This window comes from Paroedura picta, chromosome 4 (genome assembly GCF_049243985.1).
Source record: "Paroedura picta isolate Pp20150507F chromosome 4, Ppicta_v3.0, whole genome shotgun sequence".
Lineage (NCBI taxonomy): Eukaryota > Metazoa > Chordata > Lepidosauria > Squamata > Gekkonidae > Paroedura > Paroedura picta.
The window spans coordinates 143,960,866-143,985,876 of NC_135372.1; the positions used below are offsets into that span (position 1 = coordinate 143,960,866).

The 25,011-nt window shown below is 52.6% G+C and overlaps 1 protein-coding gene across 1 annotated transcript in view; it reads left to right on the forward strand.

Annotated features, from left to right (window-relative positions):
* The first annotated feature begins 237 nt into the window (after positions 1–237).
* Positions 238–25,011, forward strand: part of XKR7 (XK related 7) — a 46,433-nt gene continuing 21,659 nt past the window's right edge. Inside the window, exon 1 of the mRNA XM_077336060.1 lies at positions 238–998. Within this exon, the coding sequence (XP_077192175.1) occupies positions 319–998 (680 nt within the window). The 5' untranslated portion in view covers positions 238–318. The remainder of the gene's footprint in view (positions 999–25,011) is intronic.

Genomic DNA, 25,011 nt, shown 5'->3' on the forward strand with positions numbered 1-25,011 from the left:
GCTAGCGGCGGCGAAGGGGCGGGCGGCACTGCTCGGCCAGCCCCCGGCCTGATCTGGGGCGGCGATTGAGAGGGGAGGGGGGAGGGAGCACGCCGCCGGCTGCCTGCTTGCCTGCCTCTCCCCCTCCCCTCCCCTCCCTCCTCCTCCTCCTCCTGTCCCCCTTGCTGCCCCCTCCCCGCAATCCGGCCACTCTCCTCCCTCCCCTCCCCTCCGCTCCCCGTGGCCGCCCCTCCTCCGGCTCCGTCCCTCCCTCCCTCCCTCCCTCCGGAAGTCTCCGCCGGGCTCTCCCCTCCTTTCTCCCTCCGCCTCTCCTCCAACATGGCCGCGAAGTCGGATGGAGGAGCGGCCGCGGCCGCCGCCTCCTCGCCCTCGGCGTCGCTGGTGCGGCGGGAGGGCGGCGAGGGCGGCGTCGGCGTCGGCGGGGGCAGCCTGGCCCGGGGCGGCCGTCGGGGCGCCGCTCCCTGCGCGCCTCCCGCCGCTCCCTCGGCGGCCCCTCCGCCGCTGCCCCACGCGGGTCCGGCGAGCCCGGGGGCGGCAGGGGGGGCGCTGGTGCTGCCGGGGCGCCGCTACGGCCTGCTGGACTGCTGCTGGGTGCTGGGCGCGCTGCTGGTCTTCTTCTCGGACGGCGCGAGCGACCTGTGGCTGGCCGCCGACTACTACCTGCGCCGCCAGTACTGGTGGTTCGGCCTGACGCTGCTCTTCGTGCTGCTGCCCTCGCTCGTCGTGCAGCTGCTCAGCTTCAGGTGGTTCGTCTACGACTTCTCCGCGCCCGCCCGGCCCGCCGCCGCCGCCGCCGCCGCCTTCAGCACCAAGGACGGCGCCTTCAGCACCAAGGACAGCGCCCGCGCCTCTGCCGCCGCCGCCGCCCAGAGCCCGCCGCCGCCGCCGCCGCCCCGCGCCTCCCCCGGCGCCGCCCGGAGCCCCCGCGGCTGCTGCCGCCTCTGCGTCTGGATCCTGCAGTCGCTCATCCACCTCCTGCAGCTCGGACAGGTCTGGAGGTAGGCGCGGCCGCCCGGGATCGACGGGGAGGGGGGCGGGGGGCGCCCCGCTGGGGAACGCGGGCCGAGGAGGCGCCAGGCAGGTCGGGAGTCTCCCGCCCAGGAGGCCGGGGCCAGGCGTCAGCCCTGCATCCCCCCCTCCCCCCAGCACCGACCAGCTGTCCCTGGCCGAGCCCCCAGCTAGAGGGCCGGGCCCAGAAGCAGTTCTTGGCTCTCCGGTAGCATATCACAAAGGAGCGCCGCCCCCCTGCCCTCCGCCCCACTGCCGCTCCACCTGCCCGGCCAGGTTGGCTTCCTGCTCGGGTCCTTTAGGGCTTTGGGGCTCCGGAATGTTCTCCACACCCAGCAGCAGGGCGAGGTGGGGTCCAGGGATGGAGGGGGAGGGGCGGTCGGCACACCTGGTCCGTCTTTGGGGGGCATGTCTGCTGGAGTGATGCTGAGAGGGCGTCGCAGGCGTCCTCTGAGGAGCGAGGCCTGGATCCCAACGGGAAAGGTTCATTTGTCAGATTAATTCTCACTTGGGGACGGCGGCTTAAGGCAGGCCGCACATGGAGCCGTTCTCCACGGGGGACGGGTTGAGCGGGCTGCACTGCATGGGGCTTGTCTGGAAGATGCTGCGATTCATTGGGGGGGGGGGCTGGAGGGGGGATGTGGACCGGCACGGTCTGGTGCCTTTGCAGACGCCCATCCGCCTGTCGTTGACCAGAGGACGGGAAGGCGGTGAAGCGCAAGGCCAGGGGGCAGGAAGACGGTGTGCAGGCAGGGGAGGGCGTGTCCCGAATTAGATTCACCTCCGCCTCTACCATCAGCAGAAAAGCACACCTGAGAAACTGCCTCTCAGGCCTCTCATCCCTCAAGGTCAGTCCTGGCCATGCAGGTGGGCAGCAGCTCTCAGCCGTTTCCGGTAGAGGAAGGTTTTCCTGGTCACCTACTGCTGGGCATTGGCCCTGAGGCCTTCCGCATGCCAAGGGCATGGTTGACCGCTGACCCCTTCCCCGGGTGCCCCCAGAGCCTACTTTGCCATCGCAACAACCCTGTTAGGTAGGCTAGGCGGGGACAGAGCCATTGCTGGGTGGTTCTGGCACAATGGGCTCAATTGCTGAGTCTGGAGTTGGGATTTGGGTCTCCTGCATCTCCCCTCCGCAGGGCCAACAGGGTGCCCAACACAGCACATGGCAGAAACGAGATGCCCGCTCAACCCCCTCACTCCCTGCTTAAGAATTCTAGGGGAGGAGAAGCCGGAGCCGCCCTCTGGCCTTTGACCAGCCTGCCTGCTTTCTTCAGGGACCGGGAGGGAGGGAGGGAGGGAGGGAGGGAGGGGAGAAGCATGTCTCCCCCCCACCCAGCACAGGAGACCTCATTCTGCATGGCGCTCTGCACTTCCATTCTGGTCAGCTCCCCACCTGGTCGTGCTGGTGGTTTCACTAAGGGCTCTGGTTTGGGAGAAGGGCAAGGAGGGGGAGCAATTTATCCCTCTTCTCGGGCTCCTCTGCCCCTTCTGTTCCAACCCCCCAGCCCCAAAAGACCTGAGCTACAAGGGAAAGCAGATGGGGAAGGCACCCAGACTCCCCCTTCCTCCCACCTCCCACCGCACAGCTCTACGAAGACCATTTCCCAGCAGGTCTCCTCCTTGGGCCAGACTATTGAGCTGCCCTCTGGCTTCCTCTCCCCGCCCCCCCTCCCGCCCCCGACAGCCCCCTCCTTTCCGGAGACTCAGCGCTCCCTCCCCCCAATCCCCGCCGCCATGCAACCGGTCTGTAATGGATCTCCTTTCTGGGGGAGTCAGGAGCTGGGAAGGAGACAATGGTGAATTCCTGAAAAGAGCTGCTTAGCGATTCAGCCATTGATCCCGTCAGCTGGGGCTTGCGGCAGGGGAGTTCACATCGGGGCACGCCCCAGAAGGTGAGGGGGGCCTTCCCCTTCTCTTTGGGATTCAGGCCCATTGTCCCCCAGCCCTGACCCAGAAGCCAAACTCCTTGGTGGCACCAGAGCGCACCGAAGCACATTGGGCACCGGTCTCCTTGGCCGTCTCTGCGCCGCCCCCATAGATACGCCAAGCCTCCCTCCCCATCCATGCTCCCGGCCCATTCTTAGCACAGCTGCTGACAAGAGGGGGGGGGGAGACAAGGGGGAGGGGCGTCAAGCCCTCTCCGTGGGCTCCAACCCCTTGCATCCTCACACACATCTGAGTTTTCCCCTCTTCCATTTGGGAATGCCACGTGCGCAGCCTGCGGAAATGCGGGGGGGGGGGCACCTTGATTGCCTTTTGTGCCTTTCGCTGGGGAAGATTTGGTGGTTTTTGTTCTGGGTTGTTTGGACATTGATGAGACGCACACATGCACACACACACCCCCGTCAGTGAGCGGCTGGGAGAACGCACGGTTGAGGATTCATGAAGTGCAGCTTGCAGGTCTTTGAAGGGAGGAAATTGCAGATTGCCAGTCGGAGGAAATTGTTGGAAGGCTGACTTTGCATGCGGTTGTCGGAGTGGAGCAGGCAGGCGGATTCAGACCTCGGCAGGCGGGCAGGAAAGGAGAGCCAAAGGGCTGGATGCCGGCTGCAGGGAGACCTGACGTGGTTTCTGGTGTCCGAATCCCAATCGTGAAACACACATGGGGCATAGTTAACCAGCGGAACTCCCTGCCACAGGATGTGTTGTGAGCTGCCAAGGCAGAAGGCTTTAAAAGGGGGGTGGAGAAATTCATAGATGACTGACTATGAGTGGCCAATGAGCCATGCAGGATACCTGCTTCCCTCGTACTGGAGAATCCCTCTCAAACTCCGCTGCCTGCCAGCAGAGGCAGGAAGAGGCGGTTGGATTTGACTCCGCACTCCTCCACATGCAGCCAGCTGGGTGACCTAGGGCTAGTCACAGCCGTAATTGCTGTTTTCACAGAGCAGTTCTGTCAGAGCTCTCTCAGCCTCCCCTCCCTCTCAGGGTGTCTGTTGTGGGGAGAAGAAAGGGAAGGCAATTGGAAGCCGCTTTGAGACACCGGGTAGAGAAAAGCAGCATACAAGAACCAACTCTTCTTCTTCTTCAGTAATCTCAGGGCGCTCTCAGCCTCACCTCCCTCACAGGGTGTCTGTTGTGGGGAGAGGAAAGGGAAGCTGACTGTAAGCCACTTTGAGACTCCTTCAGGTAGAGAAAAGCGGCATATAAGACCCAGCTCTTCTTCTTCTTCAGTAATCTCAGGGCTCTCCCAGCCTCCCCTCCCTCACAGGGTGTCTGTTGTGGGGAGAGGAAGGGGAAGGCGACTGTAAGCCGCTTTGAGACTCCTCTGGGTAGTGAAAAGCAGGGTATAAAACAACAAGACGAATCTCATCCAATCTTGGAAACTAAGCTGGGTTGGCCCTGCCTAGTATTTGGATGGGAGACCTCCAAGGGACTTGAGGGTCATGCTGCAGAGGCAGGCAAACCACTTCCAAGCATCTCTTTCCTGCCTGATGGACAATCCTAGATCTCCTGGATGCACTACACACGTCATAGGAAGAATCATTAATCTCCTTTTGTTGTCCGTGCTGCAGTCCTGCACGGCTCTTTGGGGTAAGTGCCACTGAAGGCCCCGGACTTGCTTGTGAGGGACTTGGGGATGTTCGCTCAGGAATTAAGGAGGGCTCTCTTGAAGTATCTGAAAGGTTGTCCCTTAGAGGAGGGCAGGGAAAGGTTCCTGTTGGCGGCAGAGGAGAGAACCCACAGGAACGGCCTTAAAATATGTGCAGAACGGTACCGGCTAGGTACCGTTTTTAATGGTCTGAGTAGTTCAGCAGTGGAAGGGGCTGCCTAAGGAGGTGGGGACCTCCCCCTCACTGCCCGTCTTCAAGCAGCGGCTGGACAGATCATTCTCCTGGATGCTGGAGGCTGATCCTGCACTGAGCAGGGGGTGGTCCCCTTCCGATTCTTGTCTATGGTTGTGTTCTGTGAGTAGAGCAACATAGAACTAGGCTGTATGCAGCACTGAAAAGAGATTGCATTTGAATGCACAATGACCCACTTCTACACGTGCAAGACCAGCGTTTTTTTGGCAAAACCAATTCATTGTGGTGGGGGGGGGGCTCCCTCCTCCCCATCCCCCCACATCTCCCAAGGTCTAGGGTGGTTAGAGAAGGCTGCTGTATTCCCTCAGCCTCTGGGGGAAAGCAAGGAGTGCTCTGATGGCCAGCTGCAGGACCATAGAGAGATGTTGTGAGCCCAAGTCTTTTTAGGGAGGAAAAGTCCTTGGAGGAAAAGTCTTACCAGGATCTTCCTGCTTAACCTGAGCTTCGGCTGGATGAGAGCTTAGCCCTCCCAGATGTTCGACAGGCAGAGAACTCTGACCAGCTGGAGGGAATAGAGCCGCAGACAAAATGGCTTAGATTCCAAAGTTGTTGCAGGAGCTCCTCATTCCTCTGCTCAGCCTCCAGCTGCAGTTCCCTGCCTTGTCAGCCCATCTAGCTCACCTGAGCCAATTAAGCAATGCCAGCTAAAAGGCACCTCAGCAAGACAGTTGTTGACTACAGAAGACTGTGAGTCATCACAGAGTCAGAACTGAGAGGCTGCTAACAGCCTATATTAACTTGAGGCTGCTTTAGGCTGATCCTGCATTGAGCAGGGTGTTGGACTAGATGGCCTGTATGGCCCCTTCCAACTCTATGATTCTGTGATTCTGTCTGGGTTGTAAACCTGTTCCTTCTGCTGATGCCCCTGGACTGTCTGAACGAACCCTGGACCTACTGAACAGAGTTAAGGCATTCATTGCATTCTGTCTGTCCCTTGGGTTTCTGTTTTTGAAATACTCCGCCTTCCTGTGTCAGCTGCACTTCTTCCCAGCAGGGAGCTGAAACCTGAGACCAAAACAGGAAGCAGGTAGCTTCCCTCCCTTGCCTGGGGGAGATGGAGTGTAGGAAAAGGCTGAGGATGGGGCAACTTTCCAGCAGCAGGGCCTTTCAGAGAGGCCACCCAGCAAGCAGCAGCAGCAGGAAGAAGAAGAAGAGGACAGATAAACCACATGATTGGCCCTAATTGGGAGAGCGTTCTTCCCTATTGGTGGCACATCCACAGGGAGGGCCAATCAGGCAGGGAGTGAGTTGTCTGCAAACAGTTTAAATTGATTGGCCCTCATTGAGTCAGCACCCCTCCTGGAGGGTCAACCATGTAGGGAGTGAGTTGTCAACTTGAGCTTCATAATGTTTAATGATTATGATGATGCGCTTTCATGTGCACACGCACATCCTCAGATACAACATGATGGACTTTGGCAAAGAATGGCTGGCACGTCAGATTTCCCAGAAGAAGTCATCCATAGCCATTGTTAGGCAAGGTGCTTTGGTTCAGTGCTTGGCATGCAGAAGGTCACGGGTTCAATCCCCGGCATCTCCAGTTAAGAGGACCAGGCAGGAGGGGATGGGAAAGACCTCTCTCTGAGACCCCAGCCCTGGGATCCCCCTCCTCGCTCTCCTCTGCCCCCTCTCCATTTTGTCCACGTCGTTTGTGAAGTGAGGCCTCCAGAACTGCACCCAGGACCCCAGGAGGGGTCTGACTCACGCGGTGAGGCCAGACCCATAGCCAGATATTTTGTTTTGATTGGGGGTGGGTGGGTGAAATGAGCACAGTGGTATTCAGCCTCTCCATATTTATTTTCTTATTCATTTACACTTTATTATTTAGTTCCAATATTCTACTTGAGACTCAAGGTGGATTCTATGGTATAAGAATTTATTTGAATAGCACGAGAGGTCTACCTCTCAAACACATCCCCCTCCCCAGAGGCTTTTATAAACCTTTTACGGTGGCTCCGCCTCATGTAGGCCGTAAAGAAGGGCAGGAGCTGAGAAGACCCCCCCATACCATGCCAAAACTGACTCCCCCCTCTTGACTTTTATACCCACGGCCTCCCCACTGAGCAGAAATGCCAGTTCCGTAGCTTGTGGCCACGTCCATTTTGGCAAGAGGGGAAAGGTCACGGACCCCCCCCCACGGAGCTCCTGTGATCCTTGGGGGGTCCACGGATTGCTAGTTGTGAATCCCTGACCTAGAGAATTCATGTTTGGATTATGACAGGAGCCACACCTTTTTAGCTTGGCTCCTTCCCTTTTTTGTATAGAGAATTTACACTTGAAAGATTTGTGGAAGATTTCACACCAAGCTCTGTTGCTGGTTGAAGGGGCACGGCGAGTCATGGATGGCTGTGGGCCACCCTAAAACCAAGCAAGAGTCTGGACTCTCATTTAATTAGATTTTTGTCCTTTGTCCTGATCCGGTCCGGGGATCAGTACTGGTCCGTGGATCAGCTCCTCCTTGTCCTCTTCCCCAGCTGCTGCTCGGGGGCTGCCCTGCCACTCTGCCGCTGGCTCACCTTTGGTGCTCTCCAGCGGCCGCCATGGCTGGGGCTCCTCCTTGACGTGGCACTGTGCAGCTGCTGCTGGCAGCACCCCCAGCGGGTGGCGGGAAGTCAGGGGTGCCGGCGGGAAACTGAGCGGAGGAGGGGCTCTGGCGGCAGCGACATCCCTCGGCAAAAGACTATCCCGCCCCCCCCCCAGGCCTCAGTAAAATTGTCAAGCGTTGACCGGTCCCCGGTGATAAAAAGTTTGGGGACCACTGCTTTAAAGCCCTACATGGCTTGGGGCTAGATGCCTGAAGGAAGCTTCCTTAGACTGTCCTGCCCTGGAATTAAGATCTTAGGGGGTCCTCCTGATTGTCCCCCCAGCCAAAGTGGGTGTACGACAGAGGGCCTTTCTGGGGGTGGCCCTACGATTCTGGAACAATTTGGTGCATTTGGCCCCCTCAGTGTCCGTCGCCAGGAAGCTGTGCTAGACAGATTTATTTAGGGCGACCTTTGACTGATTTATTTTGTGTCTATTGGCAGTCCTGACGGGAGATTTTAAATTGTGGTCTTTAGGCCTTTTTGCATTTGCGGCTTTATTGATCCTGCTGATCCCCTGGAATTCCGCAAGGTAGATAGGTGGCTGATAAGTGTTTAAAATAAATTTATCAAACAAAATAAATAGCACCGTGTGATCCATGTAAGGGGAGGGGTGCAAGCCTTTCTGCCAGCAGAGGCTGGATTGTTCTTGTGGGGTGGGGGCTCAGTGGTAGAGCGTCTGCTTGGCATGTAGAAGGTCCCAGGTTCAATCCCTGGCATCTCCAGTTTTAAAAGATCAGGTGGTGAGTGAGGGGAAAGACCTCTGATGAAGGCCCTAGAGAGCAGCTGCCAGTCTGAGTCGACAATTCTGACCTTGTTGGACCAAAGCTCTGATGCATTCACACAATTCTGCAAGGTCCCAGACCGTGGCACGAGCCACAGAATACATTTTCCCAGTCTCCCTCCCTTCTTATTCTATTTCCCTAAGAAACCCATTCTGTCTCCTCTACGAAGCATCTCGCGAAACATTCCAGGGATCAGGGCAAAGTCTTGACACAACCAATGATGCTAGACAGGAAAATGGCGAACCACCGACGCCCAAGGAGGAGCACGAAGCAAGGCGGCTGGTTTTGTAGCACAGATGGGTCGTGGAATCCGGCTCATTCCTGTGCAGAACTGTTATATTCAAACATTTTCTATGCAGACGGTTCTGAAAGGCGTCGGGCCACCTAAGGGTGGTTTGACTTCATTTCCATCAGCCTGCAGGGTACCAAACCTGCAGGCCGATGAATGAAAATGCCGTGGCTGCTGGTACCATGTTTCTCTGCCTCTCCTCCGGCTCCTGCCTCTCGCAGTCTGACGGGCTCCAGAGTGGGCAGGCCTTTGAGGCAATTAGAGCCGACCCTTCCGTCCGGCCACGGCCGCTTTCAAGCTCTCTATCGGCCTCTTCCTAATCCTGGGATTTGTGACACTTGCTCCACTGACCAGTTAAATGGGGGCTGCTAAACCCATTAGCCAGGCTGGATTGTGCAGGGGAAGTCAGCGGCTTGTTTCTAAGAAGCGATGGATTCCCATGAGCTGAACAGCACCCAGCAAGATCCCTCTTAGCCCTGTCTTAGGGTCATTGCCTGCTGGACACCGTGGACGTCCCTACGCTTTAATCTTGTCTGAGTGTGCCCTTTTGCATGGGAGAGGTTCCTTTTCAGAAGGCTGCATCTCTGCTCACACCAGGCCAGTAGAAAAGAGCCAGAGTCCAGGAGCGCTTAAAAGACTAACAGGGGAGGGGAGGAGCTTTCCTGAGCCATTGCTCACTTCTGCAGAAAGGAGAAGAGTTGGTTTTTATACCCCACTTTATACTGCCCGAAGGAGTCTCAAAGTGTCTGACAGTCTCTTTCCCTTTCCTCTCCCACGACAGGCACCCTGGGAGGGAGGTGGGGCTGAGAGAGCTCTGACAGGACTGCTCTGTGAGAGCAGCACTATCAGGGCTGTGACCATGGCCAAGGTCACCCAGCTGGCTGCATGTGGAGGAGTGGGGAGTCAGCCCAGCTCACCAGATTAGAAGCCACCGCTCTTAAATATGACACCAAGAAAGATGAAGAAGGACAGCCATGTTAGTCTTGGGCAGCAAGAATCCAGGAGCAACTTCGATGAACAAAATTTGTAGCAGGAATGAAGATGTTGTGAGTCCTGTCTAAATTCTTTGAAGACAGATCAAGATGGGTGGCCCTGTTAGTCTGTCTGCAGCCAGAGACAGCCTTTTAAATAGTTTTAAATACTTGAAGATGGCGATCAGATCCCCTCTCAGTTGTCTCCTCTCCAGGCTAAACAGACCAAGCTCCCCCAACCTTTCTTCATACATCTTGGTCTCCAAACCCCTCACCATCTTTGTTGCCCTCCTCTGGACACGCTCCAGTTTGTCCACATCCCTCTTCAACTGGGGTGCCCAAAACTGAACACAGTTTTCATCTTGCTCTTTCTACTGAAGAAGGGAGCAGGGACTTCCGAAAGATCCTCCCCTGACACAAATGTTGTGAGTTTTCAAGGTGGCCACTGGTCTCTGGCTCTCTTCTCTTGCTGCAAGCAGACTAAAATGACGAAGCCCCCTTGGAAGAAAACACAAATGTACAGGCTTTTTGCATCAAGGAGAAAAAGGAAAGAACCAATGATTGGTGGAGCAGATGACTAAGGGGGAAACGATTAGGGAACAGGAAAGAAGAAGGCTGTCCATTTGGAACTACAGAGTAAGCGATATGTTCATAATTGGATGTGAATTTGTCGTGGAGAAAATCGTAACGTCTTCTTTAATTTTTAAAATTCCTCCTTTTTATTTTTCCCTTCTGTTATATTTGTTCTTTCTTGCCTTTTGCATTTTCCTGTCTTGTATTCGTTTTTGCTTAATAGTATTTTTTTTCTTTTTAAAAAACCCTTTCAATCAAATTATCTTGTAAAAGAAGATAAAAGCCTACATCCGGTCAGACTCCAGTTCAAAACCCCTTCTCGTCCCTGGCCCGGCCCACTCCCGATCTTCAAGGCCGAGCAGCTGGCTTCAAGTACAACGATACAGGCTAGATATCAGGAAAAAGTTTTTCACAGTCAGAGTAGTTCAGCAGTGGAACAGGCTGCCTAAGGAGGTGGTGAGCTCCCCCTCACTGGCAGTCTTCAAGCAAAGGTTGGATACACACTTTTCTTGGATGCTTTAGGATGCTTAGGGCTAATCCTGCGTTGAGCAGGGGGTTGGACTAGATGGCCTGCATGGCCCCTTCCAACTCTATGATTCTGTGATTCTATGAAAAGAGAAGAGCAATGCCGCTTCATATCGCAGCCCCCCTGTCATGCCACGCCCGATCTGATCTGCAGAAGGGGCCGCCAATCACCTGGAGTCAAAGTGCTCCATCCCTGGAATAGGACTTTAAAAGGATGCTCTTTACCAGGTGATGGGAAAAGGCAAATCCCATGCCGACCAGAATTAGAACAAGAACAAAGAATAAGATTTCTGCGCAGCCGGCTCATGGTCGACTCAGCCTTCCATCCTTCCAAGGTCGGTCAAATGAGTACCCAGGTTGCTGGGGGGTAAACGGTAATGACTGGGGAAGGCACTGGCAAACCACCCCGTATTGAGTCTGCCAAGAAAACGCTAGAGGGCGTCACCCCAAGGGTCAGACATGACCCCGTGCTTGCCCAGGGGACACCTTTACCTTCACCTTTATCATTAGTGCTGTGCGTAAATCCGTGCCAAGACCATATATGAGATTATCGAATATGGTTCTGCTCATTGTGTCTGGATAAAGATATTGTGGAGTGGGAAAAGAGGCAGAAAAGGGTAGCCAAAAATCTCATCTCACTTAAAATACTGCTGTGGCTGGCCTCTGCTCCCCCGCTCTTTCAACATTGGAGGCCTACCTCGCAGGGTTGTTGTGCAGTTGAAACTGGATACACTTCCGGAGGTTCTTTTGCCTCCTGTTTCATCTGCACGGCAACCCTGTGCAGTAGCGTTTCACTTCCACAACGACTTGCATGGGAGGCCTCAAATGTTTCTCCTGTACAACGACCTCATCCACTCTCCAAAGCAGCCCTCTCTGCCTAGGGAGCTGATCTTTATAGTTTGGAGATGAGCTGTAATTCCAGGAGCTCTTCAGGCCCTACCTGGAAGTTGGCGACCCCTGGGTTGGAAATATTCCTGGAGGTTTGAAAGTGGGACTTCAAAATGGCACAATGCCTCAGAGTCCACCCTCCAAGGTAGCCCTTCTGCCTTCAGAGCTGATAGATGAGCAGCAACAGTGGAGGCGATGGTAGAGGCTTGCAGACTGAGGTTGGGGTGGTGCAGGCGTGTCCCACCTGGGCTATGGACTTTGGACAGCCCTTACCAGAAAATATTTGTATTTTGGGGTGCAAACAGACAGTAGTAGATGGTTCCTGCAGCATGGCTCCTGCAAGCCTGGAAAGTGCAGGAAGATGTACATAAAAATGTTTAGAGCCTGAAACTGTAAATTGTGCACAAGGAAGTGGTTGGAGACACATGGGAACTGAAGTGACTTTTCTCAAGCTTTTCTCAGCATTTCCCAAGAAGGTCCTATGAAATCAGAAGCATAAGAATCCAACAAGGATTCTCGCCCCTTCCACATAATGGGGTGGGCGGCTGGCACAGCCCGGCACTGAGTAGTACTCCCTGCACCACTGCCCATGTTGCAAGGCCACACAAACGTATGCACACATGCAGGCTGGCTGCCACGGAGCTTCCTCAGGGATCCTGTGCTGCCACGGGCGGACTGGTGTCTTCAGGCAGCAGCACCTCACCTGCCCAGGCTTCTGCAGGCACTGCCTCCATAGCTTGGATGGCTTGCACTGCTACTGCTTCTGCCCCGGACTTGGCAGGTTGCACCTCCGCGGCATGGCCAGCGTCTGCCTCTGCAGCTTGGCTGGCCTGCACCACCCCTGCAGCTGCCCCAGACTTGGTGGGCTCTACAGCTGTCCTGGACTCTGCAGGTGGTGCCACCGTGGCTGGGCCAGCTTCCACAACTGCTGCCACCACTTCTGGCTGCCTCCCAGGGTCTTCCGGTGCACTTGGGGGAGAGGGATCCATGGACATCACATCCATGAGGACTTCCGTTTCACTGATTGTACCAGAAGATGTGTTCCACGTTAAAACCCCTGCTCTTCTTGTTTAATGAAAGCACTGATGTGGCATCACATGGACCAACTTACCATGCAGAGGCCTGTCTAATTATCTGAGTTCACAAGATATTCAGTGGATGAAAATGGATGCAACGGGGCAGGAAGCTGTTTCCCCTTCTTTGTTTAATTAAAGGATTATGTTTTAATATCTCCAAATCACCTTTTTGGAAAATTCTGCTCAATTAGTTTTAGATTACGAGGTTTCCCTTCCCCCGCCGTCCCTCTTAACTTTGCCTTCGGGGGGGGGCAATCTTGAAACAGTGAGGAATGAATTTTTTTATGACAGGTTGTGGTGGTGCTTTAATACGGACTTTTATTATGTCCTTTTATTATAGTATTGTATGTTGTAAAATGCCCCTAGCTGGCAAGGCAGGAATGGCGGCCTAGAAATCGGATTAATAAACAAATTAATAGATAAAAAATCAAAACCACCCCTGGACTCTCGGAAACAGGAGGCAGGGCATCGGAACAGTTCAAGGACTCCGCCTGGCCTGGGAAGGAGCCGGTGAGGGATACTTGGACTGGTATGGGTTATTTTGCAGTGAGGGGCTTTGGCTGGTCACTTGCTGGATGGCTCATCTCTAGGCGATGTCTGGAATCTGAAAACATATTTTTCAACGAGTCTGTTCTAGGACTCAGCATTTTTGAGTGGCACTTGGGTGGAGTGAATGGCATTTGTTGGAACAAATGAAGAGCAGACTCGTACAAGAGATGACAGGGCAGCTTAGCGTTCGGCGTGGGGATGTCCAGATTAGGACTGAACAGACAAAGGGGGAAGAAGAAGAAGAAGAAGAAGAAGAAGAAGAAGAAGAAGAAGAAGAAGAAGAAGAAGAAGAAGAAGAAGAAGAAGAAGAAGAAGAAGAAGAGTTGTTTTTTTGTACCCTGCTTTTCACTGCCTGGAGGAGTCTCCAAGTGTCTCACCATCGCCTTGCCGTCCTTTTCCCACAACAGACATCCTGTGAGGCTGAGAGAGCTTTGGACAGGACTGCTCTGTGAGAACAGCTCTATCAGGACTGTGACTAGCCCAAGGTCACCCAGCTGCCTGCCTGTGGAGGAGCGTGGATTCCAGCCCAGGTCACTGAATTAGAGGCTGCCGCTCTTAACCACTACACCACAAACAGAAGGCTAATCCTAGAAAGAAAGATTTTTAACAAACTCGGGGACGATTTTGAAGGACAAAGATATTTCATTGGCAATAAAGATCAGAATTGTCAAAACGATGGTTTTTCCAATGGTGATGTGTGGATGGGAAAGCTGAAGCTGTAAGAGAATGAAGAATTAGGGACCTGGGGACAAAGAGTAAAAACACCATGGACGGAAGAAGAACAACTCAATCTCTTGTGGACCAAATGAAACCCAGCTGCTCTCTTGGGGCAACGATCTGAGAACAACGATCTGTCATGTGTTGGTCGCAAAAGGCGTGCAAGTGATGGCTCAGATGATTGTGCTTGGGAAGACTGCAGAGGAGAGGACACACAGTAATGGGTTTAAACTTCAAGTACAACGATATAGGCTCAGCAGTGGAATAGGCTGCCTCAGGAGGTGGTGAGCTCCCCCTCACTGGAAGTCTTCAAGCAAAGGTTGGATACACACTTTTCTTGGATGCTTTAGGATGCTTAGGGCTAATCCTGCGGTGAGCAGGGGGTTGGACTAGATGGCCTCTATGGCCCTGTCCCACTCTAGGAGTCTATGATTCTATGGACTATGGCCTCTGTGGCCCCTTCCAACTCTAGGATTCTATGATTCTATGATTCTACGACTGAGGGCAGCAGAAGGAGAGGTCCACAAAGGACAAGATGGACGGATAGTGGAGTGACCTTACAAAAAAATAAAGAGATGACTGCAGGCAGAGTGGGGTGGTGGGCCTGTGTTCCAAAAATCACCAGGAGTCGGAAACAACTTGATAGAACCTGAAACAACACCAGCTGGACTGACTATTTACTGGGCTGACATCCATGTGGATCGCTTGAAATTCTCAACTTTGCTATCCATTAGGGGTTTGAGAAGACCTGCGAGGTATCAGAATCACAAAGTATGCACTTGACAGTGCTAGACCTACGATGCTAGACCGAACGCATTTCGACTCCTAGCGCATTTCATAGATGCCTAGAAACTACAGACACACACGAGAATCTTTTAGCAGCTGTGGAGAAGGAGACTTGGATTTGATAAATGGGGATCTTCTATCAGTTCTCTTTTTATTGAGATTTTTATTCACAGAGAATACATTTTTTAAAAGCATTGTTTCACTGGCTGCATTTTCTAATGCCTGACATGTGTGTTCAGGATTAGACCTCTGAGGAAAACCCAATTTGGGGTTGAAAAGTGTTAGGTCTCTCATTGTAGGTCTCTCATTGTATGGTGCATATTTTGTGATTTCAATGATTATCCCATTAATTCATTCATTGATTCATTCATTCACTCACTCATTGATTGATTGATTGATTGATTCATTCATTCATTCATTCATTCATTCACCTATTAACATTAACTCACTCATTCATTCACTCATTAACACATTCATTCATTCATTCAACCATTAACATTAACTCATTCATTCATTCATTCATTCACTCACTCACTCATTCACAAACTCATCCATCCACCATTGTTGCTTTTTGTTACACTATCCCCTTTTTGGTTTTCTCGATTTGGGGGCGGAGCCTGGGGAGGGCAGAGTTCGCGGAGGGGATTGATGGCTTTAATTTTTCTGCCACCCTCTCAGCAAAGCAGTTCAGGGAGTCCTCCTTCCAAAGGAGCTGCCTCTACGAGAGGAACTGTTCTCGGTCGTCTAGAGATCCAGTTTACTAGCAGGAGACTAGCAGGTGCCACCAGGAGGCTGGCGACCCTTGGAAAAACGGCAAAATTGAGAATTATGGGCGTCACCTGCAAGAAAAACTCCCGTTAACAATTTCCCCTTGTGGAAGCCGTGAAATGCTTTTTTGACGCAAGGTTTGACCTACACAAAATCCTTTCTACTATGGTGCATGTTCTTTCTGCACATCTAGCGCATTAGACAAAGATCATTTATGGTTGAAATGTGACTAACGTCGTCCAGAATTAGCGACTCACTGATTGTGTGAATATGAGACCCTGCTAAAGAAAAAAGCATTCTCTGTCGTTAACTCTTAGAAGAAGAAAAGGAGTTGGTTTTTAGACCCCGCTTCCCTTCCTCTCCAGACACCCTGCGAGGTAGGTGGGGCTGAGAGAGCTCTGACAGAACTTCTTTGAGACCAGCCCTAAGAGAACTGTGAGTGGCCCAAGGAGAATCAAACTGGGCTCTCCAGATTAGAGTCTGCTGCTTTTTAACAACTACACCAGGGGTAGTCAAACTGCGGCCCTCCAGATGTCCATGGACTACAATTCCCATGAGCCCCTGCCAGCATTCGCTGGCAGGGGCTCATGGGAATTGTAGTCCATGGACATCTGGAGGGCCGCAGTTTGACTACCCCTGGACTACACCATGGTGCCATATAATACACTTGTTTGTGCTTCAGAATTAGCAAAGAACCTTTAAAAAGAAAGAGGCAAAAAGCTTTGGGGTTTGATTAACAACAACTGTGTGTCGTTCAGTCCCTCCAGTTCTTCTTTCCCCAGACTGCTCCCCACTTCAATATTTCTACATAATGTACAAGCCCAAGGGAATATACCCCAGTAGACACCCACTGACAGCAGCAGAAACTTTGCAAAAGGACGGCAAGAAATAAGGGGTGGGAGAAAAGCGTCCCAGAGGATTTTGACGAAGCAGGATGCCTTTTGTTGTGGTGCATGAAGGATGAGACCAGGGGAGGCCTGGCCTCAGCTCTACCCACCAAAGCTGAATAGGCAAACCTGGGCCAATATCAGCCAATGCAGCTGGGTTGTTATGAAGATAAAAGGGAGAGGGGAGATCTTGTTATGCAGCCCTAAGGAGGGGCAGGGTAAAAATGTAATATTTAAAGACTAGTTAGGTCTTGGACTCCGGGGAATGGTAGAGGACAGGAAGGCCTGGAGGAGGCCAGTTTGGTGTAGTGGTTAGGAGTGCGGACTTCTAATCTGGCGAGCCAGGTTCGATTCTGCGCTCCCCCACATGCAGCCAGCTGGGTGACCTTGGGCTCGCCACGGCACTGATAAAACTGTTCTGACCGGGCAGTGATATCAGGGCTCTCTCAGCCTCACCCACCCCACAGGGTGTCTGTTGTGGGGGGAGGAATGGGAAGGCGACTGTAAGCCGCTTTGAGCCTCCTTCGGGTAGGGAAAAGCGGCATATAAGAACCAACTCTTCTTCTTCTTCTTCTTCTTCTTCATTGTCCATGGGGTCGCGATGGGTCGGACACGGCTTCGCACATAACAAACAAAGGCCTTGGGAGAGCCAGGAAATGCAAAGGGGAATCTGTTGCCAAGCCGGGTTGGTTTATAAAATACTTCATTCATTCATTCATTCATTCATTCATTCATTCATTCATTCATTCATTCATTCATTCATTCATATATTTATATACCGCTGCTCTCAAATGTCTTGCGGCAGTTTACAATAAAAACACAATAGACCCTCCTAAAAATACTCCTTAAAGTATAACCAAGATGGAGAACTATAAGATCGCAATCCCAAGCCCCTGTTCAGCATATGGGTCAAGCTCTCTCACTGGAAGTGAGGATCCTAAAAGAATCTCATCAAGAGATCTTCTGATGATAATTCCGGGACCCAGCCCTGGCCTCAACCACACGCCTGGCGGAAGAGCTCCGTCTTGCAGGCCCTGCAGAAAGCTGACAACTCCGACAGGGCCTGTAGCTCTCCCGGGAGCTCCTTCCATCAGGTTGGGACCAGGACCAAACTGGCTCTGGCCCGGGTCGAGGCCAGGTGTATGTCCTGGGGGCCTGGGACAACCACTAGATTCATACCCGCTGAGCGGATAAGTGCAGATAGGTAGGAGTTCCACATCTTTCCATCTCCAAAATATGCAAAGGTTTAAACCTGCAACCGAGGACCTACCCATGGTATTTTCTGGCAGTTCTTGAGTCTTCAACATGCACGTGAAAAGGGCTATCGAGTCTCAGCTCACTTATGTGGGCCCCTCTTGGGGTTTTCATGGCAGGAGGTTGTTTCTGAGGCGGTCTGCCATTGCCTGCCTCTTTGTAGCGTCCCTGGACGACCTTGGTGGCCTCACATCCGAAGGGTTGCTGGCCAGGGTCGACCCTGCTTAGCTTCTGAGTTCTGTGGAGATCAGGCTAAAGCCAGGAATCTTTTGCTCAAGAGCAGAGGCATTTCACACACGCAGTCGCATGAGCACGCATGTCCTTGGCAGGCAGTCCCAGAGGACAAAAGAAGCCTTCTCAGGCTCCTTCCAAGGGTGGCCCCTGGTGGGGGCAACGTAGTAGCCCAGACAGCGCAAGTGAAACAGAGCCTCCTGCTCACCTGACGGCAGAATCTGTGCCTCTCGCAGCCTCGGGGCTTAATCTATTTCAGATCTTCCACCTTTATGTTAATTGTTATAATGAAGCTCGTTAGTCCCCCCTGCTCCTTACTTAACATGGCGGTCGTAATTAGTTGCAAGAGCCTTCTCTGTGGGATTCTGCTAGATCATCAACTTAGGAGAATTAAATCCTCTTTTTAAAAAAAAGAAGAAGAATGGGAGGAATCCCCCCGGGTGGCTGATTTTCCACGCACGTCCCGCCGCGTCCGTCCGGCGTCTGCTAGCGACGTCCTGTCAGCTCGTGAACGGGAGGGAAATATTATTTGGGGGCTGAAATGGAAACTCCCAGATCAGATGCATGACTAACCAGGATCAGCGTTTCTTTCGGGGGAGCTGGCAGGAGATGAGATCTCGGTTTAATGAAACCTTGCAGGTGGAGGCAAGAGCATTGCCCCCCTGGGATGAAAAGAGGAAGGAGGTGGGGGAGAGATCCGTGACTAAGAGCCAGAGAGGCAGATTTTTGGCTGTCTCTCGGGCTGCCTTTCCTCTGAATATGTTCTGCTTCCTTACGCCCGGGAGAAGAAAGAAGGGGACAGCGAGGACATGCCAGGAGTACCTGAAGTGGCCTTTTACAGAAGCAGAACTTTGGCCTGTTGGGGTCAGAGAATAATAGAATTATAGAATTGGAAGGGACCTCTAGGGTCATCTAGCCCAACCCCCTGCACAGTGCAGGAACTCACAACAGGAAAGCGATGGCAGCATGACCAGTGAAGGTATGCGGTTGGGGAATGTTAGTCCCATTGAGGTCAATCTGTAGAAACTGGAGCGAGACAATGACATACAGACAATTCCATCCCCCAATTTCTCCATGCATGAAGAGGGTAGACCTGGGATCGGTTCACAAGGGATGACGGCACCATCAAGTGATGACTGGCTCACTCAAGGGCAAGGTGACTATTACATTTGTGGGTTCGTTAAGACAAAGACACTCAGTTCCAACAACTACAGGCCAGGCTGGATTATGGAGCGTTTTAGTGGGGGATCACTCGGGCATGAAATCAGGGTTGCTGTGAGTAGGCAAGTAGTTGTGTATCCATCATTGTGCAGGGGGGTGGACTAGATGACCCTGGAGGTCCCTTCCAACTCTATGATTCTGTGATTCTACTTTACCTGAACCAGGAAGTACTGAACAACATAAGGAGAACTGAGGAACTTATATCCACATTCACGAACATGGATTTGCCATTTCATCTGCCAGCCCTGACTTACCAGCAGCATCTAGAGTGTGTTTGTGTTATTTGTGTTATTGTGTTATGGAGAGCCAGCTTGGTGTAGTGGTTAGGAGTGCAGACTTCTAATCTGGCGAGCTGGGTTTGATTCCCTGCTCCTCCACAAGCAGCCAGCTTGTGAGTGTTGTGCATTGTGCAGGGGGTTGTGAGTGTCCTGCACAGTGCAGGGGGTTGGACTAGATGCCCCAGGAGGTTCTTTCCAACTCTGCGATTCTAGGATTCTAGAGTTCTGAGAATGAATATCCAGAAAGTCTCTCTTCTTTTCAGGGCAGATAAAGAGATGTTCCCTAGATGTTGAGATGCCATAAAACCAAAAATCTTTGCTGGTTTGCTGAGTCGTCCTGAAGTGCCGGGCCAGAGGTTCTGGGACGCCGTGATTTCTGATGCAACTCAAATGCTCCAGAATTCTGATTCTTACAGGCCTCGACGTGAAACCTATATATTGTTTGTATTTACTTTCAACCGTATACATAACCCCAGATGTCGCTCATGTGATGTCTTGATTGATGGGGAAAGCTTTATCGTTATTACAACTCATAAAGTTATACATTTTTTTAGCATCCTGACAGCCCTTGCAATACTGTCAAGGGGGGAAAAAGAGCTGGGTATTCCCCTTCCATCTAGAGAGTATTCACTGCTGGTTCTGTGTGGGGGAAGCCGCTGTGAACAAGCATGTCCTTGAGGTTTTTTTGCTTGTTCGTTGGCAAACTAAGGGATTGGATTACGTCTGGGAAGGTTAGAATGTACCAGTATTTATTCATGACATTCTTAATGTTATCGTAGTGTTTATATTGTATGATAAAGCCACCACCACCTTCTCTGTAGGACCGGCTGCCGGGTTCGTCTGACCGGCTGGCGGGGAGTGGGGGTTGGATTGAACCAGGAGCGCCGAGGGAAGAAACCAGAGATAAACATGTTGGGCCCACATCACCCCAAAATGCCCTTCTTCCAGCATTTCAGCAAATGGCCACACTATCGCTCTGGGGCCATATCAGCAGTCTGGGTGGGGGAGCGGGAGGGAAGCTGACTGGGAACAGAGGGTTGGGTGAGGTCACAGTGTTGTAAAACTGATTAAAACTGGTAACCAGCAGATAGAAGAAGAAGAAGAAGAAGAAGAAGAAGAAGAAGAAGAAGAAGAAGAAGAAGAAGAAGAAGAAGAAGAAGAAGAGTTGGTTCTTATATGCCGCTTTTCCCTACCCGAAGGAGGCTCAAAGCGGCTTACAGTCACCTTCCCATTCCTCTCCCCACAACAGACACCCTGTGGGGTGGGTGAGGCTGAGAGAGCCCTGATATCACTGCCCGGTCAGAACAGTTTTATCAGAGCCGTGGCGAGCCCAGGGTCACCCAGCTGGTTGCATGTGGGGGAGCGCAGAATCGAACCCGGCATGCCAGATTAGAAGTCCGCACTCCTAACCACTACACCAAACTGGCTCCCCTCAGGTCCCCTCAGGGAGATTATTAACCTGTCCCTGTCATCTGGGGAGTTCCCTGAGAGGCTGAAGAAGACAATGCCCCTTCCTCCGCTGGAGAAACCATCACTCAATCCGTGGGGCCTGCCTACTACCTATCCTAGGAAAGCTCTCGAGCCAGCGTTTTGTCCTTCTACGATTGGCTTTGGGCTATGGACAAGCAAAGAGTATCTTAAAACAAAGGACACTGGATAGCAAACAGCAGCAAGGCATAGAGAAGGCACCTGTCTTCCTCTCTCCTGCAAAATCTAGATATCCCGTGATACCGGCTGCTTCACTCTTTACGGGAGCTACGAAGCCTTCTCTCCCGCAAGAGTCAGTGCTTCACCTTCTGTATTGCTAGGACGACGGATTAGCAAAGTCCCTATTGAGGAAAGGATCAGGAGAGGTTTAAAGTGTGGATCACGTCCTCCGTTTCCGCCCGTTTGACACTGGGGTTCAAAATAAGCTAATTACCCTTCTGCTGGATAATCGGCACTCAAACGTAAGGCTTTTCCGCACCTTGGGCATTATCGCGTGAAGCCTGCTGTGTGGCAAAGTGTGAGAAATAAAAGCAACTCGCCAGCACTGCACACCTCTTGAGCTGTCTCAAATGCCACAGTAGTGGCATGTGCAAAAAGGATCTCGGAGTCTTGGTAGACCAGAGACTGAACAGGAGTCAGCAGTGGGACTCGATGGCTAAAAAGGCAAAGGGGATTTTGGGCTGTATCAAACAGAGTATCGTGTCCAGATCACGGGAGGGGATGGTACTGCTGTACTCTGCTCTGGTTCGGCCTCACTTGGAGTCCTGTGTTCAGTTTTGGGCACCCCAGTTGAAGAGGGATGTAGACAAACTGGAGCGTGTCCAGAGGAGGGCAGCAAAGCTGGTGAGGGGTTTGGAGACCAAGACGTAGGAGGAAAGGTTGGGGGAGCTTGGTCTGTTTAGCCTGGAGAGGAGGCGACTGGGAGGGGATCTGATAAACACCTTCAAGTATTTAAAAGGCTGCCATGTAGAGGATGGAGCAGAGTTGTTCTCTCTTGCCTCGGAGGGATGGACCAGAACCAGTGGGATGAAATTAAAGCAAAAGAAATTCCAGCTCAACATCCGGAAGACGTTCCTGACAGTGAGAGCGGTTTCTCAGTGGAACAGGCTTCCTCGGGAGGTGGTGGGTTCTCCATCTTTGGAGATTTTTAAACAGAGGGTGGAGAGCCATCTGACGGAGAGGCTGATTCTGTGAAGGCTCAAGGGGGTGGCAGGTGACAGTGGATGAGCGAGAGGGTTGTGAGTGACCTGCACAGAGCGGGGGGTTGGACTAGATGACCCAGGAGGTCCCTTCCAACTCTATGATTTTATGATTCTATGTTTCTGGGCACTTTTCACACATCTTGCACTCCTCACTCACTGCTGGAAATGCGGGGAGAGAGAGTAACATACTTTAGGCTTGTTTCGCTTTGGCCTGCCTACCAATGTCAATCACTTTGGCCAACCAATCCCCTTCTGGAAATTACCGTTAATTTTTTTTAATAGACTTATTCGTTTAAACGCCTATCCACATATCCATAGAAACACAGACAATCTCAACCAAGGCGTGTGTCTGCCTATTCGTTGCTCCAGGTGGTTCTCCATTTTTAAAAAGAACTTCCCATCCCAGGAAGATGGGAGAGGGAGGCAGGTGTGAGGGCGGGATGTTGGAGGTGGAGATAGCACTTCTTCGCCTCCATACTATTCTTTGGCTGGTGACCTGCTGGTTGTCCGCTGGGGGATAGCACATCCCCCAGCTGGTTGTCCGCTGGGGGATAGCTGAATCCACTGTTTACACTTTAAAATGGCAGATATAGCAAGCGGTTTGCTGGCCAGATGCAGGAAATTGGTGACGTAATGCAGAGCAGCCGGACTATAGCGTCTTCAGAGGATAAGCATGATGCTACATTTATGACTTGCAGAAAAGCCCACGCAATATCCCAGGCAGAAGGTGGAAACCTGCAATTTATACTCCTAATAGCCAAGTTCCTTGTATTAGCTTGTAAAACTCATTGACTGATCGTCAATCCAGGGCTAGGATAAAAATCGTATGATTTTAAACTTACCTAATGATTTTATGGCTTTTATACTAAACAGAGTTTGTTACATTTTTCTTTCAAATTAACCGTTGATGCCAAAATTTGACTTGCTGGTCTTGGACCATATAATAAATGTCTACCTATCATGCCCAGGGAGGTGAATTTCCTCCAGGTAAGACTGGCCAGGGATTCTGTTCCTTTGGGGGGGGGGGCTCATCTGGGCATGGAATTGGGGTCACTGTGGGTGGGCAGGTACTTGTGAATTTCCTGCATTCTGCAGGGGGTTGGACTAGATGAACCTGGAGGTCCCTTCCAACTCTGTGATTCTATGATTCTAAACGGGGGCTTTTGTACTTTTGGCACATTATGAGAAGACAAGACTCCCTGGCAGGGAAAAAGTCAGAGGCATCAGGAAAAGAGGAAGACCCTGCAGGAGATGGAGACCCTCCACCCAGACGCCACAACCCACCATCTGCAAGACCTGAGCAAGGCTTCAATGAAAGGACAGAATTTTGGAGGACGTTCATTCGTAGGTTTGCCATAAATCAGAAGCGACAACACTTAATGGACAAGCGCAAACCTGAATCCAGAGATACCGGCGGCTGAAGCCCAGTCCAGCATGTGGATGTAATGGGGACATTATGACACGGGGAGGGGGATCAACTATTAAAACCCCATTATTTGCTGAAGCAAAGCCCTGGTTCACTGGTCACCTCTTCCAAGTACCCCCCCCCCACCACACACACACACACACACACACACACACACACACACACAAATGCAAGCATGGCAAGAAACAGGCCCCATACGGAGCAATCCCAAGGGGGCCATGTGTGAAAAGCATCCTTCTGTGTCTAGGAAAATAATTTTTCTCTTGCTGCAAACCCCCCCCCACCACCATAAAGCAGATGAGCAGGCTGAAAGGGGAGGGGGGGAAGAGGGAGCGTCTTGGCAACTGCAAGGGGCGTGTTTCCCCCCTCCTGTTCGCAGATGCCGCCCTGGTCTTCTGCAGATCTGTTCCCAGACAGAGCTGTTCTCCAAGAAGATCTCGGCCAAGGGCAGAAATTGGGAGTCAGTGTGGGGAGTGGTGCCAAACGGCGGGGGCTCTCCTGGGGGTGGGGGGTGGGGGTGGGCCCAGGGCCTGGCAGCTTGTTGGATTGGTGGGTTCTGTCCAGGCCTGCTGCCAACTTGGCCCGGCTCTTCTGTGCTTCCCTTCGGAATGGGGGATGACCACGCGTCGTAGGACCTGGTAGCCGAGAATGCATTTTGCACGCAAACAGCCCCAAGTTCAATCCCCGGCATGGTGAAAGAATCTCATGGGGCAGGAGTGGCAGGAATCTGGACCCCGGCAAGCCTCTGCCAGCCTGAGCAGAACATACCGAATACAAAGCCTCTGAGTGGTTTCGCACACGCTTGGTATGCAGAAGGTCCCGGGTTCAATCCCCGGCATCTCCAGGTATGAAAGGACCAGGCAGAGAGCGATGTGCAAGACCTCCTCCTGAGACCCCGGACAGCTGCCGCCAGTCTGAGCAGACACCTTGATGAACTGAGGCAGAGGTGGCCCACCTGCAGCTCTCCAGATGTCCATGGACTACAATTCCCATGAGCCCCTGCCAGCATGGGCAACCCTGGGCGTCTTTGGCGGTCTCCCGTTGAAGTAATAACCAGCATCACCTCTTGTTAGTTCCTGAGATACGACAAGATCAGGAGGACGAGGGCACGTTTCCGTCTGTCTTCCAGGGGCTCCGAAATTGCTGCGAGACCTTCCCCCTCCCCCACCATCAGTCACTTTGCTCGGCTGAACATTTGAAGTCTGGGATTAGCGGGGCCGTCTCATGCCAGTTGTCCTTGGTAACGCAGCCGTCCAGATTTGGCTCTCCCTGCCCACATGTTCTGAGCCTTGCAGGGGGGGGGGCGTGATTGAGCTGTTTTCTCGGCCCTTTACCTGCCTGGAGTGGGGGGGGCGTTTTCTTTCGCCTCCCCCTCGCCCCACTGCCTCCTTTCCAACTCAGGCTGCAGTCCACCAGCTGGGGAAAGGGGTTTTGTGTTACCGAAATATATCCAAAGGGACGGGGTGGTCATGTTTCCGAGGCAGCTGACTGGTTTCCGTCAGGTGCTGCAAAACTTCCCAGCGGCCAGGGTGGCCCAGTAGCTAATTGGCCGGGGACGTGCCAGGATTTTAAGCAGGGATAATGATACTGACCCAAGTCAGACATCAAAGCTGCTGGCGTGGCGCTTGAGGGCTGCAGGTAGAGAAAATTAATTCCCGGCACCTTCGGCAGGAGCTTTCTGGAGCGCAAAAGCCAGGGACG